This window comes from Atractosteus spatula, chromosome 27 (assembly GCF_055471065.1).
Source record: "Atractosteus spatula isolate fAtrSpa1 chromosome 27, fAtrSpa1.hap1, whole genome shotgun sequence".
NCBI classification, from domain to species: Eukaryota; Metazoa; Chordata; class Actinopteri; order Semionotiformes; family Lepisosteidae; genus Atractosteus; species Atractosteus spatula.
Genome location: NC_142732.1, coordinates 4,081,679 through 4,099,952, shown reverse-complemented (window position 1 = coordinate 4,099,952; position 18,274 = coordinate 4,081,679). Strand labels below are relative to the sequence as shown.

Here is an 18,274-nt window from a genome sequence, read left to right as displayed (position 1 = left end):
AAGGGGAAATTTAAATCCTAAATTAATTACTTCATGTAATTATTCACTTGGACAAAAATCACCTCACCTAGGCATAATCAGTTAATCAGTTTCTTAGTGCAGTACACCTATAAGTCCAGCAGTTCAGACCCTTGGCCACAGTACTTGCTTATATTTGAACGTCATCACTGGTAATGCTTTGTGTGGGCTTTAGAGGAAAATTAATATAACTGACAGTTTCAAAAACTGACAGATTGGAACTGAAGATTTGGTTCTGCATAGAGAACGACAGCCTAAAATGCCAAAACTAAACTAAAAAGGCCAAAAAATAATTGCTTCTTTTTTTTTGTTGCACTGTAATTAGTTTAGATGTACAATAACTAGATTGTTAAAGTGAAAATCGCTGCCTTGATTTACAGAAACCAAAAGAAGCTTGTTAATTTTATCGTGCATCTGTATAATCAGATTTAGGTGAGCACTTTTCATCCTTTGTTACTCTTAATCCAGATTAATGATCCCTCATTGTAATTTTGCCCGACTGTCTGGAGTGCTCATGAGCCAAATCTGATGTGTAATAAAAACGCTGAACTGTAATGATCTTTACCAGCAGTGAACTGTTACTTGTTCTTTCCAGAAACACTGGGAGATGTGAGGGGATCATTATTTCCAGCATTAGCAAGAAAGCCAATGGACGCCTACACTGTGAAACTTTTAAGGTCTCCTTACTTGGCCGTAGAGACCGCATTTCTTTCTTTGCACGTTGTTATGAGTGATTAGCAAAACAGCTGTTTCTGCATGCAGATTATTGTTGACCTTGTATCGGTTTCCAGAGCACTCTCTACCTCCCCACCGTCGTAGTTCAATAGTGTAAGTCTTCCTGACGCCGTATAATTATCCGCTTGCGTGATGTTTTGTGCTTGGTGTTGTGTCACAGACATACCTCTGTGCTCCGTGTCCACTATCCTCATATACAGTATATGCATAACCATGTATTTATAGAGGTTCAAGTGTGGAAATGCAAAGGAACAGGTAGAGCTTAATTCCACACAGAACAGCAGAAAGAAGAAAAAACATCATATTGGCCAGCTCTACATTAACAGGCTGAAGCAACTAAACATTTTAACTCCTGAACGTGGGGACCTGATATTTATTGGGTATTCAAAAGGTATCCTCAAAGTCAGCCCAGCAGACTTCCTAAGAATGCACAGTGAAAGGCGACCCCCAAGGACACAAGTGGAAAAGTGCATTTAAAACCATGAACAGGGGGCACTTCTTTACTACAAAGGGCGGTGGGAGTGTGGAACATGCCGCCCAGCCCTGGTGTTGAAACCGATGCCCTGGCTTCCTTCAGGAAACAGCTGGTTGAGATCTATAGCTGAGACCTCTTCCAGAGCAGCTGGATCAATCAGTCCCAGCTACCAAATGAACTAGATTAGGAACTGAATGACCTCCTCTTGTATTTAACCTTCCTTATGCTCTTATGAAATCTTATGAAATGTTTTTTTTTCCCCTACACTTCTTGATCCCATATGTAATCATTGGGAACTGGAAATTAATTATGACTTAATAGACTTAATACCAGTACATAAAATGTACCGGGAAAGGGCAGTGAGTAAGGGAAAAGTAAAGTGGACACTGGTTTTAATTATAGCACATGTGATGCACAGCATGCAAACCAGTTTTTGCTTATTAATCAAAGGGGTAAAGACAATAAACGTAGGTGTGAAACCCCAGCAGGGCAGCTGGGGCGCCAAGGACAGACTGGAATAGATGCAAACAGCCTCCAGCCCTGCACCCTGGGTGGACTCCCATTAACAGCCAACCAGCTGGGCTGTGCCCCTCCCCCTCTGCACACGGGACTTGAGTGCAAACGGTAAGCCCGTCACAAATCAAACCCCTGTTCTCACCACTATAGGCACCGGAGTCAGGACAGCCTGATATATTGGGGCTCTATGTCACTGCAAGCCATAAAGAATTGGAGTGTAAAGCCAGGGAGGTATTTAAAGGCTTCTTTTTAGCGCTCAGCTCTGAGTCTTTGTTATCTAGACCTACGGATCCCCGTAGAGGAGAAAAGCATGCTTTTCAAGTGCCGAAACCCAACAACTTGGATTAAAACTGGAGCTCTTAAAGAGCTCTGCTGAGTCCTAAGGCCAAGTTTCGGACATCCAATGTACAGTATGTAGCCAGAGAAATTATTATCAGTAGAAATATTAATAGAGTTATATTATTACACTTCTGTAACATGACTCAGTGTAAAACTCTTTACCAGATATCGTCCAGACAGTCCCTTTCCAGCCCCCACGCTCCTGGGTTTTAATAAACAGCCCAAAGAGCCTTGCTGGTTCCTGTCCAGGCCACCTTTCAGGGTCATTTATCAGCTGCTCCTTTAACACAGCGGGACGTCCCCTCGAGACATAAACAAAGGCAAATGTGTCCCTCCGGCTGAATGGACCCTGCGTGAAACAACCAAAAATGCAAGCATAGTAAAAAAAAAATGAGTGCAAAGTTTTCCGTGCTAGTCGTCTCGGGGCCAGTGTCGCTGCCTGGCTCTGTTTCAGCGGTGCCTAGTTGATTCTGCTACTCGGTGAGCGATGGTCATAACATCAGCTAAACACCAATTTATATGCTTCTGTAAAGGGGCCGTACTGTGCTCACCATGGCTTGCTAAAGCATTTTCCCCAGTATGTGTTGTTATTCGGCTCTACAGCTGTCACTTCTGTGGACATTACTTCTCTCCAAACCCGTAAGAAAACCCTGTGACACTGTATTGTGCTGGGCTCGTCAGAGTAGTTTGGCAAATACAGGGGAACATTTTAAAAGTGTTCAGCTTACATCAGTCCAAGAGCTGAAGTGCAGGGGGAATGAGCCTCTGATTGATGGTGAAGGGTCTGGCGGCATCCTTTTCCCTTGGAGAGAAAGGAAAGCCCAGTGTGGGAGGCGTCAAGACCCTTGGAAATAAAAGACGGGACAGTGGCGTGTACGACAGCGCAGGGCTGGTAGAGTCTAGTGCATCTGAAGTGGTTTTGTGTTGCATGTAATGTTAGCTCTTATTAAAACCCAGGAGGGGGGCAGGTTAAAGGTATTTCACACACAGAAGGCCGCAGTTGTACTTTCCATAAAATTGAAATTGAAAATCCAAACAGCCCTGATTTATCCTTGTGCCGTTAGGCTGTACAGATCCTAATACGTCAGACTGCAGACAATTGTTTTTTATTGCTTATGCTATCTTGCACGATGCGTTTTCCTGACCTGAGATTTATCTACACTGATTTAAACAGACTTATTTAAAACCAGGGAGTGTGTACTAATTTACCTTTAAAAATTGTAAGCTGGACAAGTTAAACTTGTGGACCCTTTGGCTGTGTATCTCTGGATAGAGCACTAGCTGAGCATGGATAAATCTTGAGTAACCATGTGTTGGGGTGGAGAGGGATGTGGGCTGTCCCATTTTTGTAAAGTAGAACAATATTCTCATGTTATCAGGCTAGACATATGGATCTTGTTTGGATTTAGCATTGACACAGAGCGCTCTCAGTCCTCAAGTAACTCAGCAGTTGGGTGTGTACATTAGTCCGGCTTATGAAGCAATAATTATCCCACGAAGGTTCTCAAAAATGATTCAGTGGCCTTTTCTGGCACTCAGGAGAATTGTTTTTTTGGGTTCCTTTTTGATGTTAATCTTATAAACATCCGAGAAGAATGAGAACCTTCTTTCACCTCCCTGGGCTTTTGTTTTTATGCCTTGTCATTTGCTCTAATTGATTTCCAGATCAGTGGGTGGTATTTTGTCAGTGGGATCTGCAGTTCTGGCAGAAATCACAGAGCAGAGACTGGACAGAAGGATGTCCAAAGTAATTTATTTTAGTAGAAAACACATGTGATTCCGTGACATTTCTAAAGATGTTTCTTTGTGTTTCCTTTACAATAGTAAGCAATAGTAGACTTTGGTAATCTACAGTAAGTACTATAAGACAAAGAATTTATGCTGGTTTTAAATGTGATTACCATTCTTGCATTAATACAAAGTACTTCTTTATCCACCTGTTGGTCTTTTTCCCACTAATACAGTCCAATGGCTCAAATGGATCATTTCTTTTTAAACATGCTCTGGCAAATAAATTCAGGGTCACTGAGAAATAAAAACATCTGAAATGCAAAGAAGCGAAGTTTCAAAGCATTGCATTCCTTTTAAAATTGGTTCCCCATGTCCACTAAGCCTGGAAAAAACATGCTTTTGGAATTGTGCTACCTTTTACCTATCTGGCTATGCCCAGGGTTTGGATTTTGCTGAGCGTCTGCTCTTAGGATGTTCAGTAACTGTTCCCTGTTGTTGTGTGAACAAACAAATCCCAGATAAGCAAAACAAAACTGCCCTGTTTTACCTCTACAACTCCACTGTTTGTTTTTCTTTTTACTATATTATCATGGCCTTTTTTCTGGGAATCTGCCATTTTATGCCAGCAATGCTCGCAGCTACCCCTGGAGTGTCACTGTGTCTTCTGGTTTGCAGTCCATATCAGCCCTTGATGACATAACACAATCGGTTATTGATTTAATTGGTCTGACATGCAAACATTTGGAGTGCTTTAGTCACTGAGGAGACAGAGCTCCCTAGAGCAAGCAGGACTGTAGCTGTCCAGGCCCAAAAAATACAAGATCTTCTGTTTATTCTGTTCACACGACCTATTAATAACTGCTGTGTGTCTGCTTCTCTGTGCTGTATAATCCACATTTTTATGTCTATTGGCTGGTTACATCTGGGGGTGCACGCTTATCTCTTATGTCCCCGTAACGATCAGTTTGTCAGACATTTTAAATTCTGGTCACTGGTTTAGAGTTTACTTCATTATGTTGTCCAAGTCTTTCCAGAACTCTGCAGAAGCAGCTGAAGTTGGAAGAGGAGTTTCAGAAATAAAAACTGCTGAGATTGGAAAGCTGTTATCAGATTGCCTTGTTCATAACCTTCAGTCACATGTACACTTGTTGGACGGTGGGGAGCTTAATCACATACAATTAATCTCATTTCCCTAAGGTCCGTCTACGTTTATACAAAAGAAAACTGGATAAAATCACTGCCATGTACGAGCATTGTGGAAATTTTTTACAAACTGTTTACCTAATATTTTTACGGGCCAAAAAATCCCTCCATGTACAAAGAAAGAATCCCATAAAAAGACAGTCATCAAGAATAGTCTCGAAATAAAAAGAACAACTGAAGTGTGCTCAGGACAGAAAGGCAGGGGGATTGGGGTTAACGTTTTCACTGCTCGCGCTGGCCTGCTGTGTTACTGTGCACGTAGATGAGAAGACCTTTGCGTCGGTCAGCCCCACCGGCTTTACTCAGAAATGTTATTGTGGTTCTGAGAAGGTCTGCGATGTCTGCTTGCGAGATTACACATGGTGGCCTGCCAGAGGCTGGAGTGTGAACTTAACCGTTGACCTGCGGAGAGGTTTGTAACAAGCTGGCAGTCTTCCCAGAATGGCTGTCGCGTACTTCTTTGTTATTGTGTTTTATTTTCTCCCCCTGCCTGTTTTCTCATTTTCAGTACAGATACGGTGCTCAGTATTAATCTAAGACGGTACTGTTAGTCTGCAATGGTCCCTAAAAACTCCATTTCGGCCCGACTCTTTGCTTTCCCTTTTTTTTCCCGCGACCACGTTGACGCAAGTATCCAGTTGCCGTACCTTCAATGTCACTTCACACCTAGAGAACTGTTTTGCGCACCACATGTACCGCGGCCATCTTTAATCTTCTTTTATGTACCTTCATTCTGTTGCTGTAGCATTCCTCGCTCTGTAAACATTTCTTGTACAGTGTGCCAGCAGCTACATCACCCTGCAGCTCACCCCTGGCAAACCTCTGGAGCTCAGCAGCTGTGGGCCTGGCCAGTACCTGGATGGGAGACCTCCTGGGGAAAACTAAGGCTGCTGCTGGAAGAGGTGTTAGAGGAACAGTAGGTGGCGCTCTGCAGTCTGTGTGGGTCCTAATGCCCCAGTATAGTGACGGATGAGATATAAAACCAAGGTCCTAACTCTCTGTGGTCATTAAAAATCTCGGGGTGCTTCTCGAATAGAGTAGGGGTGTTACCCTGGTGTCCTACCCAATTTTCCCATTGGTCTTTACCAATCACAGCCTCCTAATAATCCCCATCCATGAATTGGCTCCATCACTCTGTTCTCCTCCCCACTGATAGCTGTTTTTTGCTGAGCGGACTGGCGCACTCTGGCTGCTGGCGCATCATCCAGGCAGGGCTATTTACTTGTAGAGCGCTTTGAGTGGAGTGTCCAGGAAAGCTCTATATAAGTAAGGAATTATTATCATTGGTAGTAGTAGTAGGAGTAAAGTGCTGTTTGTAAAGGGAACCCCAGAGCATTTCCCATACAGGAGGAGTCCCACTTCACACACTGCTGGAGTGCACAGCAGATCAGGTGGGGAAGTGAGAAACTGCTTCGCTAATGGAATTAAGGGGGAACCTTTGGGAGGGCAGGTAGTGCAAGCCCAGAGTGGAATGTAACCAGGACAACTGGGGTTCACAGCTCTGACAGACAATGCCATGGGGTGCCTCCTTCAGCAATACTGTGTCCAGACACTGAGCACCTCCTCCTGGTCCACCAACACCACTGGCGGCAGCAGCCCTTTTCATTTAGTGTTTATCCATCCCAGGTTCGACCTTGCTTAGCTTCTGAGCTCTGAAGGCTACATATAGCTGTATATAGTGATATAGTTGTTGCACATTTGGCTCCATCTACCAGATTGACCACAGGCGTCTCAGACTTTGATTATCGACAGACGTTGCCTTTGGTTCTCTTGTCGTGGCGTGGCTAGGTGTGCATCTGGCTCCGTGCGGCACTTTTACTGAGGCGTCTCTGTCGAGGTCACCGTGACCTGTTGTTTATATTTCAATCTTGTTTTTTTTTTCCAGTGGCTTAGTTTCTGGATTGTACAGGCTAGCAGAGACTGTGATGCCAGAGGCAATGAACCAGGAAATTAGGTCAGATACTCTTGGCTGCCTTGAACGTTACGCTTCAAACCTTAAATTTGCAACTCAGGACCTTTCCTTTCTCTGCTCTTCCTCGCCTGAGTGATGGGCAAATGCATGATTGTTATCTGGCGGGTACTGTAGTTCTTGTTTAACTCACCGGTGCAAAGGGAGGCACAGCATCCCCCACAGTCTGGAGAATACAGAATATGACCCAAAGGCGTGGTCATAACTGTGGGTTAAAGGGGTGCAGCTTACGCCTGTTCTGTCACCGACCTCAGCTGCTGGGAAAGCTCTTAAGAATTGATTGTGCCGACATGGCTGTGTCTCCCTCACTGAAAACAGGCTGGCGAACCAGATCAACACATTGCCTTTTAAGGCAGGACCAACCCAGGGGTAACGCAGATCGGGGCTGAGACCCACCTCCTCCAGCTGGGCCCGGCCCTGCGGCAGAGCCCCGGGGGCAGCCTGGGATCAGTGACAGGCGTCCCCTGGGCAAGAACGCCCTGTCGCTGGGACTCTAGGGTTCACCCCAGTGAGCTGTCAGACTCTGGGGCGGGTGGCATGCACACGCCACTCCTCAAGCTGAATCCCGGAGAGGGACTGACTAGCCGTTCTCGGGTAGTATTTACTGTGGAGCATGCATCCATAAGATGGATATAGCACATCGCATAAACTCTCTGGCTTTTATTAATTTATGAAACTCAGTACTGCATACCACATTGTAGGATTCCTAATGCTGCAGTTTCCTGTGCTGTGTGACCGCAATTGCAAAAGTGGGCTGCAATATACTATGGTCATAGACCACAGGAGGCATTATTTTTATACAGTATGTAAACTGATCAGAGTTGAGTTTGACCTGAAGTCCTTAACTGCCTATAATCCTTCCATTCAGGTTTAGGACCAACTTGAGCCTAAATCGTTGACGTACTGATGACGTACAAGGGCTGTGTATTACAGAACAAATACTTTTATGATCGATTCAATTATCATAAACCAGTGACACTGATCTGACGCATCTTTGTTGCAAAGGACTGACACTTATCAAGAACCACCACCAAGCCCTTTCCGTGTGTTTTGCAGGCTCAGATCCGTTGTGTTTTAGGGAAAGTGCCTGCTCCTGCTTTGCCAGGCTCTGGGTTCATTGCAGGACTGGCATTGCCAGGGCACGTCAGAGCTTAGTGCCCGCTGAATAGGACAGCTGTGTTGACAGTCTCTCTGTCCCAAAACATCGTGGGCTGCCTGTAATGAGCGCACATCTGCTCACGGTCCACTGCTCCTGCGGTGTGCTGACTTGACCCCAGCGTGCTTTGCACAATAAAGGAAGTGAAAGACCTCAGAGAACTGGCAGCCAACCAGGAGCTGCTCTGAGCTCACGGCTGAGCGCCGAATGAAAGTCAGCTTTTCCTTCATACGAGCAACATCCCATTTTTTCTAATTTGCTTTTGTGCAAAGTTCATCTGCAAAGCTGGCTGTACACTGCGAGACATTATTCTCTTCTCAAGAAAACGTCACATCTTTACATAAATGCTCATGCTTCTGGGTTCACAGTGTTTAAGACAGCAGGGGCCATTACAATGCTTGGAGGAACTGATTATTCCAAACTGGAAGGGCATGGACAAATAATTGGTGCTTCTCGGTTTGAAAGGGAAAGAAGCTGCAATACTGTGGGTATAAAAAAGGACTGGTCCCCCTGGTTGTGGTGGCTCAAGAGTGTCTGTAGGTTTTCATTCCAGTTCCAGTACAGTGGGATTGTACCTGTTTTACTGTTGTGTCCGCAAAGAAGTGCCATCATCCAGCCAGTGCTTCTGCCTCAGATGATTTGATTTCTCTCGTCTGCAGCCTCCAGAGCGTTTAATTATAAACCAGTCTGTTTCTTCTCATGCTGCACTGCATGATATGTGTTCTGGGGGAAAAGGACAAAACATAGCTGTGAGCTCTGCCAGACCTTACTGTGACCTCTGCTTCTGTGCTGAGGACAGCACATGGGCCTGTTAACTTCATCAGTGGAACAGCTTAAGGCTGAAACTTCAGAAGACCATTTAGACCACAGGATCAGATAAAGGACCTTTAGAAGCCATTTACCCTTTACAGCTAGACATATAACATCCAGCCTGATTGCATGGACCATTTTCTGTATTCAGGGCATCAGCAATTTTCCATTAGTCAAACAGGTTGTTTGAAAAGATATTTAGGTATCTCCTACGCTTGGGTTGGTGAGCAGTAGATGAGATGAGCCCTGCCGATTCGGGGGAGGCACGAGTTTGGTCAAGGAGGATTGCAAAACAGGCTGATTTCAGAATACTGTCAAAGCCAAGGCTGCCAACCTTACAATTTTCTTTTACTGACGTACTGCCCTTTAGATGCCCACTTCTTCAAATGTGCCTCTTTTGTACAGACACCAGGGCACCACTCAATACAGTGGGATGCTCTGTCATACTCCTCATGTTGTCTCTTCTTGAATCCAGTTAAGACAGAGAGCTCTTTCTGAAACAGTCTGAAACAAAGTGTAGATCTGATGACCTTGAGCAGTACGTCATTTAAAATGAAGATTAGGGGACGCCTTAAAAAATAACAAAACCTGTCGTTCATATTTTTGTATACATAGACGCCAACTCAACTGACCTGTCTCCAGTCACACACTCACCCAGTGTGTCAGATTCTTGTGGTGCTCTATAGTGTTCTTCTGATTTTATAATGAAACACTTGGACATCCAAACTGTTCCATGAGCGTCCTTATTGGCAGCTTTGTATCTCATTCAATCACTACAGGGTAAGAAATATTCTATCTTTATGTTCATGGACAATCACAGCCAATGTTTCCAGTGATAAATTTGGCTGGAAGTTTAATGGCTGTTCACAAGCCTCACACAGATTGGCAACACAGGTGTAATTGTAATAAATCTGCAAACCAGTGTCATTATCTCCCAGCTGAATGCAGTGCTGTATGTCATTATGAAGCAGCAGCTGCCTTCAGAGGTACAGCATTGTGCACCATTATTGACTGGCATCCTAGATAGGCCGTCACTGACCCTGTGTTAAATTCAGGGCGACAATGCATGCAAAAACACGAATGAGATAAGATACATAACTAGTACTCCAGGAAACAGCCGTAATCTTCCTGACAAGTTCTTTGCTCTCCTGCACAGCCGGATGTTAAGGAGAGTGCTGAGCTGAAAGGTATTTCATGGCACATATTTAATGTGTTAAACAGACATCAGTACTATTAAAAGCCTCAACAGAACAGGGGGAAGGTTTGCCAAGGTAAAGTCTCAGAATGTACCAATATAGGGTAATCTTTTTACAGCTGAATGTTCTGGACACACAGATTTTTTACCTGAAGCCAAGCAGTTACTTCAAAAAAACACTTCACAATTGTAGACTGCTCTCAAAAAGTTCAGAAATGGCTTTGCCGCCTCAGAAGTATAAACGTAACCACCTTTGTGTTTTCTGTATTCAATACCCCGTGCGAAAACGCAGAAAAAAATCACTGTTTCTACAACCATGAATCTAAAAGAGCTACTTGCTGGCTTGTTTTGAGCGGTTCTTTCTGAAGCCCAGTTATGATTCTAGGTCATTGCCCATGTGAACAGGCAGAACAACTGCTGTCAGTCAAAGCAAGGCGGATTTTGTAGTAGGCCAAAGTTCAACAACTGCATTCAGATGCCTGCAGGCAATTAGATTGCTACATGCAAAGCAGCAGGAGGTGGAGGGGTTACTCTGGGCCATGTGCACTGTTACTATAGCAAAGCCGCCGCATAACACACTGATTAAGCTGATATTCTGCCAGCTCCTTGCTTGAGAAAGGTCAGATAGATCAGCTCCACTTATTGTTAAAATTTGTTTTAGGCTGTAGCTGCAGCTGTGTTGTCACCTGAGTTTCACTAATAACTGTGCTGAACTGTAAAAAAACAAAAGCAATGTTTCAGTCGGTTTTGTGCAGGCGTCTCTCTGTGTAAGAGCCAGCGGCGTAGGAGCATGTGATTACATCCTTTGAGGAAAAAGAAAACATATACCACGCAGCCTCTAGCTTTAACGACCAGAGAAGGAGGTCTCCTTTTTTTCACTCTTTACAGTGCAAGCTCTTAAGTAACCCTCTACATGCTCTATGCAAAATATGGTATCTGGCAGTTAGAACAGTAAAATGTCATTCATTTCACAGTTACAGCAACATCACTGTAAATGACATTTTCAGTTGTTTTGCAAAACCTTTAATACTTCTACTTTAAAGTGAACTTGTAATATTTAATTGTTCTGAGATCTTGAGCATCTGCCTTCCTTCAGCCTGGAAAAGTTATTCCATTTTTAAGAATGCGCATTACTTAAGAATAGTAATTCACAGACAAGTCTACTTGAACCAACTTTTGAACCTGAGCCATGAAATTGAATAAGAGGTGCAGAGCGTGATTGTGCATTATCACTTTGTGAATGAAGCCTGTTCACTTTGGTTTCTGGGAGGTGGAGTAGTAAAAATGTATTTTGGCAGGAGGCAGAAATGGATTGCTTTGTTACTTCTGTCCCCTCCTATTGTTTCAGCCTACCGTGTGTTAAGCTGGATGAGCCCAGCAGTGGTGGGCCACAAGGCTGATCTGCATTAATTCCAACCTGGGTACTGGAGCACAGATAACAGCAACCCTTTTTTTTTTTTGTTTCAGCCACTTTAGTTCCCTTCCCCCTTTTCAGCACAACACCTACCATGTGACCCCCCCCAGACCCCCAGTGACCCCGGCAGCAGTTGATTTGTGTCCTGATCCATCACCCTCCCTGACAGGCACAACAGTCCCATCTCCAGGCAGGGGTCCGGGGGGCTGGGGGTGAGGAGGTTGCAGGGCTTTATTCATTCGGAGTAAATATGCTCAATTTCAGACCATTACTCTCTTTTATCTGCCCTTGTGACCTTGAGATCCTCTGATGTGTCCCCTACTTTGGAAAGAAACTTTTTAACACGTTCAGTGCCAAGAGCCCAATCTCATCGCACAGTCAAGACAAAGCAATCACACAGCAAACTGTGTCAATCCATTCCCTATACACTGTTGTAGTGTCCAGCATTAGCAAACATTAAAAAATACATGCAGGATTACTGGATTGCCATGGGTATTTTTAAAACCGGAATTAAAACAGTAGGATATGGGCAGCTATTTTGACAAAGCCTGTTACAGGGCAATGCAGTGGATTAAGCCATTACAGGGTCTGCTCAGGGTTTGTGATGATTCCAAATTCAGGGTAGTTGGCAAGATTACTTGGCTATTCTAGCAGAACTAAAATGTAAAAGTGCACGATCTGAGCTTCCTGCAAGGAAGGGAGACGGGGAACGAATGGTCCATAAATGTGTGTCACTGCGGCTGTGTGTAACACTGTAGCTGTGGAAACATCCTTTCCAGCTGGGGTTTCTAACAGGATAGGCCCACTGTCCTACAGTATATACAGCTGGGCCACTGACACTAGTAGTTTTGCGGTTACTGAAATGACAGGTGAACTGATCAGCTTTTCGGGAAACTTGAGAGTACTTAGCCTGTAATCCGACCTGGAGTGCTCTACTTTCCCGCCATTTCGGCACTTCTGTTGAGGAATTCAGTTTCGGATACACCTTCCGCGCTGCTTTCCGTTTCGGTTTAATGGTGCTGACAGCACTGAGGAGTTGAGAAATTGTAAAGAAGGCAGGCTACATTGCATGAGGAAAGATCTGAGATCTGTTCAATTCTAGGGCTGTAATTTGAGGAGGTCTGGGAGACGTGATAGCTGCTTTTGTCTGCAGTGTCAATCTCAGGATCGTATGCGAGATAGCCAGGCCCGTATTCGAGTAGCATGGTAGCATGGCTCTTGTCTCTGGTGCCTCACAGTTCTCGGGCCTGGGACACCGTCTGTATGCAGTTTGTACGTTCTCCTGTGTTTTCTTGGGGAGCTCTGGTTTGCACCCACAGTCCGAAGGTGACTTCGGCAATTTGGCATTTCTAAATCGCGCCCTGCATGCTTGTGTGTGTCCTGCAAAGGCCTGGGATCCTATGCTGGGTGTAGTCCCAGCATCACGCCTTGTAGAGGTTAAGCTCCAGATCACTGCCCACCTCTAAGCAGTTACTGAAAATTCCCGGAGGTGTAACTGGAATCGTGCCAGAGGTTTCAAGTGCATAATGAGCTCTTCTTTGTTTTAGAAACATATGAAGCAAAGCCGCTTCACCTGGCCTTCCTCTTGCCCGCTGCTGGCAGAGGAAGAGAATCTGCTGTAATTCGACGCGGAGAGAGCTCTGTCCGCGCTGCCCGTTGCAACGCCCTGTCAGCAGGACATGCAGGAGAACATAAGGACTCTTCTCTCGGGTGATGGGAGCTGCTGGAGTTACTGAAACAGAACACGTCCCCCCCAGCTGACACGCAGACAGCCCCCCATTCAGAGCCTGGGCATCTCTTCCACAGGAGATGAAGATTTTGGTAATGGTGGGAAACTTGAGACCAAATCACGGCGCTATCTTTCACCGGCTCTTCTAGCATTCAATACTACAGGAAGAAACACCAAGGACTGGCAGAGCTAATACATAATGTGACATTTACAAATAATATTTATAATATATAATACTTACCATATCATGTAAGATCATGTAAGCGACTGATGTTAAAGTCCTCGGTCCGAGCTGTCAGTTCACATGGGCAGTGACAGGCTGGACAGTCCTTGGGGGCTCCTAGGCCTGATTTGAACTGAATCCCAACTTGAGCCTTGCCTTCTGGCTGTTTCTGCTCATCAGGAGATGAAATGCTCAGTCATCCCCATCTGAGGAAATGAAAATCTGTATCAAGACTGTGAGAAACTCTGTCAGAAACTCAGATGGTTCTGAGTAATTCTTTGACACCTTGCGATTGGACCTAGCATGTTACCTTCCCCAATGCCAGTTATTCTATAGTTTGTATAATTGTGGAATTTTAAAACCATATGTTTTTCGACAACAGTACACAAAGACAGCCAGGAATGAGCAACATTATTTGCAGGCATGTTACCAACCAAACCATACAAATATTTCTGTTTACAAATTCCCTGGTGTGTGTGCTTGTGCTTTTCTGACTGGCATTGTCTTTAAAGACAAGCTTGTATGATTATATTTTCAGAGAAGTGGCATTCATCCACTTTGGTTGTAAATTCACTTTTGTTCTGTCCTCAGACAGAAAGCTGAAACGGTATACTGTTCAAAATAGTCTAAATCACATTCACACGTCAGAGGCACATTGACAGTCTCTCCAGTTGGTTGGTCTGCACGCTAAACAAGCAAAAAAATACTTGAAAGATTTTGGAGGCTAATAGTAAATCGTTTACAACAGCACCGTTTAAATTCTTACTTTTTTTTTTGCTTAGGCCTATACTTTAACAGGAAAGCTTACTGGAAAATACCATGGGACAAAATTGAAGTTGTGAGCACAGGGTGATGGAAATATAAAATTTATGTTTTAAGCCTACAGTACCGTGGGGCTGATGATCAGGACTCCAGTCTGTGGAATCCGTTATTCAGCAGTAAGGGGGTTAATCTCTCTCGCAAAGCAGGCGTTCTTTTTGAACCTAATGAAGCTGAATCCCTGGGCTCTTGTTTTCATCTGAACTGCCTTGACCTTTGTCTGTCTGTGAACCAGCCTGAACGTGCTTTCCTGCCTCCCTTACTCTGACACTCCCTGTGGCTGGAGATAGAGCAATTCTCAGAACAACACAGCTGCTGAGGGTGTTTCGGCCTTCTTTACTCAGAAACATTGATGACGGCTTTTCCCCTGCTCTGGAAATGCAGATTGGCTTCGTTTATGTACACAATCAGATAATATAAGATCACTTTATTGGCCCTATACAATTTCTTGCATTAGGAATCGTCTTTTCGCATACTCCAGCTTGCTCTCCATGAGACACAAAGGCACACTGACATGGAGAGAAGCTTGGGGTCAGAGCGCAGGGTCAGCCATTGTACGGCGCCCCTGGAGCAGCTGGGGTTAAGGGCCTTGCTCAGGGGCCCAACGGAGGAGGATTCCTCTGCCGGCCGCGGGATTTGAACCGGCAACCTTCCAGCCACAGGCGCAGATCCTTAGCCGCAGTGCCACCGCTCCGCCCTCGAATGCCGCCTTACTCGAAAAAGTGACGGTGCAGAAAAGAATACTGCGTATTTGAATAGTAAAGGAACACAATTTAAACTGTTAAGCTATCAAAGAATTTAGATAAACATTAAAAATACAAAAACTTAAGAAGGAACGGCCGATTTTATTGAAATGAAGTATAGTGTGCAAGTGTTGATGCCAAGACTGGTGTAAACATTGGATTTCCCCCCTCAGACAAATAATAAAAAAGGATCACAGAAGAGATCAAAAGGCATTGCTAGTTGTGAGGGCCAAGGAGGGAGCTGTACTGAGCACTGGATTGATGGACGCCAACCTGTCTCCATTTACAAATGGCAAGAGCTCAAAGCAGACACCCATATTTTAAGAGGCTGGTAATCAAGCTGTCAGTGTGGAACAGAATGGAGCAGCTCAGTCCCTTGTGTGTGATGTGTAATCATTTTCCCGGGGCTGAAGTTTTTAAGCAGAATATTATGCAAAGACTCAGTGACCTTTAGCTCCTGCCAAGCCAGGGTTCATAGACTTCTGAGCCTCTTTGTTTTTTACGAAAGAAAAGTACAAGGGCCACTGGAATTTGAATCTTAGCACGTACTCTGTAAATCAAATGGAAAACCCACCTTTGAATCCCATAAAACACAAATACAGTTCACCCACCCGATACGTTTTGTTTTTTAAAGCATGATTTAAGGAAAACTCAGCTAAAAAACTTTTTCCTGTTGTCACATCGTTCTGTTGCACATAGTCTGCTGTACTGAAAGCACATTCCACTCACCTGCGGCGTCTCAGCCTCTCAGGCCACCTGGATGTTGCAGGGGTGTGTGTTACTGTTAGACGTGCTGCTAATGTCTGACCATTAGACTGTAACTTCTGACACAATTACCATTTAATTTACTTTTGAGAAGCACGTGTCGTCGGCAGTTTTCCAGATAGTTGTAGGTTAATGTATGTTTTTGCAGTATTTGATCAGTTAAAGCAATGTGCCTCATTGGGGATTACTAAATCAAATCAAATAATAAAATAAAATAGAAAAAAATTAATAAAAGTATAATCTCGTTTACAGTAGAAAATGCAGAAATACTTTGTGCCCAACAAAAAAGGGGATCTCCCTACACCTGAAAAGGTTTTAAATGAAACTCTGCTGTCTTGAACATCCTTAATCACTAACAAGCACTGGCAGCTGCTGCACTCTTTTAATACCACTGGATGAAACATGCTCCTCCATTATTGATCTTGACAGCATCTGTAGTGTGGGTAGAAAGAAGGGGAGAGAGAAATGATTAAATAGCCCGTTTTATAAGAATAAAACTGAAAGCAAAACTGGCATATCAGCTGGACAGTATTGCCCAGTAGATGACCAAGGCACTGGTGACTTTTAACAGGCTCGTCTCAAATGAATAATCAGCTTATCGCTTAAGTGGCATCAGGTTAGTATTACCACCATCCTCAGAAGCAGTAGCTGTTCATGTAATATTGATGTCATGCAGTAGGACTGAAAAGACACACACTGTGTTATGTGATGCTGGGATTATCTTCTTTTCTTTGCAAAAGGAGCGTAGCAGAGGCCTGGAATTAAAGAATGAAGACAAAGCTGGCATCTTTGATCTCGCAGACTATGCCAGGTGTATTAATGTCACGAGACTTCAGAACACGCAAGCCACTCTCTCCCTCTCTCAGTGCAGTCGTTCACAGTGTAATGTGTAACTGAGATTTTCCCAGTTTTGATGTTTCCTTTCCATGGGGAAAACTCAATCCAAAAACATCTTTCAGAAATTAAATTCTTCCTTCTGGGTTTATCCAGATTCATATTAAAAAATATCTGGGGGTTGAACGAAAGAGCGAGAGATGTTGTGTACAAGTAAATCGAACACATCCTCTGACGCTGTCTTTCAGAGAGCTTCCAGATGATCCCAACGTCCAGTGGGACATACACCTCGTCTCCTCCCTGATCCTCAAGCAAGTTAAGGCCGCTGCTATTAATCTGGTAAGGCTGCACTCTTTCTTTTTCTAGTTAAAGCCTAAAATGCAAAAGCATATCGGCTGTTACTCAATATAAACCCACCTGAGGGATACAAAAGGCAAGCAGCACGTGACTCTCTACTGAACAGTTACAGCCTTTTCTCACCTGGGCCCTCAGTGGCTTACTCTGTGGGTGCTGGGGTGCAGAGAACAGGCCGAGCCCCTGTGGCACAAGGAGTGCTGCTTTAAAATCCACCTTCTGCCTCTGGGCAGTGATGGCTGAGAGTTTCAAGCAGGGCCGACCGGTTATGTCTGCAAGGTGGCAGTGGACGTGGAAACCGTGTCCAGCCTGCAGATCACACTCAGGTTTCACCATCTCCCCAACCAGAACCGCAGAAAGACACGAAAACGACAGCCCTGGCAGCACTCGGCCTCAGAGAGCACAAGTGTTCACAAGAGTAGAAAATTGGCTACTCTAGTTTAATCTTAAAATGTTGAGAGCATTTCTAAGGAGCACTTTGTAAACGTTATAACAGGAGACTCCAAACTAAGTGTTGCTCTGTGCTTCGGTAACTCGGTTTTGTAAGGTTGTCACATAGAGGGGTGTATAATTAAGAGTTTACCAGTCTAGTTGTACAGCTGAACCAGAGTGATATATAATAATCATCGTTTGGTCACGCTTTGATTGGCAAGCTTTTTGCTCTTCGTCTTCGACACCAGCCGCTGCGAGGAGTTCAAAACTACCCTTTCTGTACATGTATCAAATTAACAATAATAAATGGCTGCTGTAACTTCTAGATGTGCCTTGATTCAATTTCCTTTGAAGCAGGGCTTGTTTTGTTTTTATAATGCTCCTCTCGAGTTTCAGACCGAGCGGGTCCTCCTCAGGTCCCCTCTATTATGTCTGCAGCGTATCTGTTTCGAGACGCAGACTGGTCCATTTGTGTCACTGAGACATGACAAGTAGTCCAGTTTGACGTTCTCATGGTAACCTAATTAGGGCATTCATATTCTCTCTGTGCCTTTGTGTTCTGTCAGTGCCATGATAGGTCACACTGCTCCTAAACCACAACTGTGGATGCTAATTAACTTACTATAAGGGCATCTAAATCCACAAAAGTTACCTTTATGGCTGTCACAGGGGATTAAGTTTATTTCTTTAATTCTCACCTGTTGCACAGAGAATTTCCTGGTTTATATTCTTTACTGTCTGTGGATGGGATGATTCTTCTCAATTTTTTATTGTCTGAAAAAAAACACAGCACCTGCTGATCAAAGTTAGTGTT

General features: G+C 44.3%; 2 protein-coding genes across 4 annotated transcripts in view; one reads left to right on the top strand and one right to left on the bottom strand.

Annotated features, from left to right (window-relative positions):
* Positions 1-18,274, top strand: part of pigl (phosphatidylinositol glycan anchor biosynthesis, class L) — a 28,464-nt gene that overhangs the window by 2,823 nt on the left and 7,367 nt on the right. Inside the window, exon 3 of the mRNA XM_088907185.1 lies at positions 16,923-17,013. Within this exon, the coding sequence (XP_088763311.1) occupies positions 16,923-17,013 (91 nt within the window). The remainder of the gene's footprint in view (positions 1-16,922; positions 17,014-18,274) is intronic.
* The window catches only part of cenpv (centromere protein V), a 32,930-nt gene continuing 16,976 nt past the window's right edge, over positions 2,321-18,274 (bottom strand). For 2 of the 3 annotated variants that reach the window (XR_016086146.1, XR_016086149.1), the window contains exons 7-10: positions 18,159-18,234; positions 13,532-16,272; positions 8,718-8,865; positions 2,321-2,432 (exon numbers count right to left, since the gene is read on the bottom strand). The gene's annotated coding sequence lies outside the window, so the exon portion shown is untranslated. The remainder of the gene's footprint in view (positions 2,433-8,717; positions 8,866-13,531; positions 16,273-18,158; positions 18,235-18,274) is intronic. The other variant, XR_016086147.1, reaches the window with a different exon arrangement.